At 27.9% G+C, this 1299-nt stretch overlaps 1 protein-coding gene across 1 annotated transcript; it reads left to right on the forward strand. All coding sequences in view use genetic code 6, as the record gives it.

Annotated features, from left to right (window-relative positions):
* Positions 1–137: 137 nt before the first annotated feature.
* Positions 138–377, forward strand: TTHERM_002653435 (hypothetical protein; the record flags this gene model as incomplete). The annotated part of the gene is made up of 1 exon (XM_012800518.1): positions 138–377. One exon carries the CDS (start codon positions 138–140, stop codon positions 375–377), a length of 240 nt encoding a protein of 79 aa, XP_012655972.1.
* Between the last annotated feature and the right edge of the window lie 922 nt (positions 378–1299).

Genomic DNA, 1299 nt, shown 5'->3' on the forward strand with positions numbered 1-1299 from the left:
AAATAAAAGCAAGCACAATAAAAAGAAAAAGAAAAAAGAGCTTTTTGTTTTTAATTAGTTTTTATAATTAAAAATATCACAATCTAAAAAAAATAAACTTCTTTTACGAAAGTTAAAGTGTCAAATTTGAGAGATTAATGCAATTTGCTAAAGCAGAACCTAAGCCTGATGCACCTTCATCACCAATTTAAAAGAAGGGCTAAGCGGCTCGAGTGGGCGAGTCGGAGGGTCTTAGCAGTGATATCGGGGGTTCGAATCCTATACCGCCCCCTTTATTTCGAAAAATTCCATGTAAAAATGTGAATGTTACCAGCGGTCTCCTTGGTAGGAGGGAAGGGCCAAATCTGATAGGTGGTAAAGAGGAGGCCCCATTCTGAACAGAAGATCTGGAATACAAATGGGAAGCGAGCATAATGCGTAGTCAAATCATGGAAGATTAGTAGAAATGCCATTAGGGTGTAGGTGACCCTTCCCTTCTAGTATATTACCCACAATTATATATAAATAAATTGGTATACGTATAATAATAATGTATAAGTAATTATATATAGGGCCCCTATCCCGAGTGCATGTCACCATGTGCGAGTATGTATGTATGTATGTATGTATGTATCACCAATTTAATTGTTACTTTTTAAATATTGAAGAAAAAAATATATCATTAAATAGTTAATTAGAAGGAAAAATAAAGAAAAAATATGAAATAATAAGATAAATTAATTAATAATAAAAGCAAAAGCTGAAAATAAAATGATGAGTGAAATTAGCAAAGAAAAAAGAAAGAACAAAATAAAAGCAAGCACATTAAAAAGAATAAGAAAAAGAGCTTTATTGTTTTTAATTAGTTTTTAAAATTAAAAATATCACAATCTAAAAAAAATAAACTGCTTTTACTAAAGTTAAAGTGTCAAATTTGAGAGATTAATGCAATTTGCTAAACCAGAACCTAAGCCTGATGCACCCGTTGCACCAATTTAATTGCCACTTTTTAAATATTGAAGAAAAAAATATTTCATTAAATAGTTAATTAGAAAGAAAAAATGAAGAAAAAATATGAAAGAATAAGATTAGTTAATTAATAATAAAAGCAAAAGCTGAATATAAAATGATAAATTAAATTAACATAGAAAGAACAAAATAAAAGCAAGCACAATAAAAAGAAAAAGAAAAAATAGTTTTATTGTTTTTAATTAGTTTTTATAATTAAAAATATCACAATCTAAAAAAAATAAACTGCTTTTACTTAAGTTAAAGTGTCAAATTTGAGAGATTAATGCAATTTGCTAAACCAGAACCTAA

The sequence above is a fragment of the Tetrahymena thermophila genome (genome assembly GCF_000189635.1).
Source record: "Tetrahymena thermophila SB210 genomic scaffold scf_8254112, whole genome shotgun sequence".
NCBI classification, from domain to species: Eukaryota; Ciliophora; class Oligohymenophorea; order Hymenostomatida; family Tetrahymenidae; genus Tetrahymena; species Tetrahymena thermophila.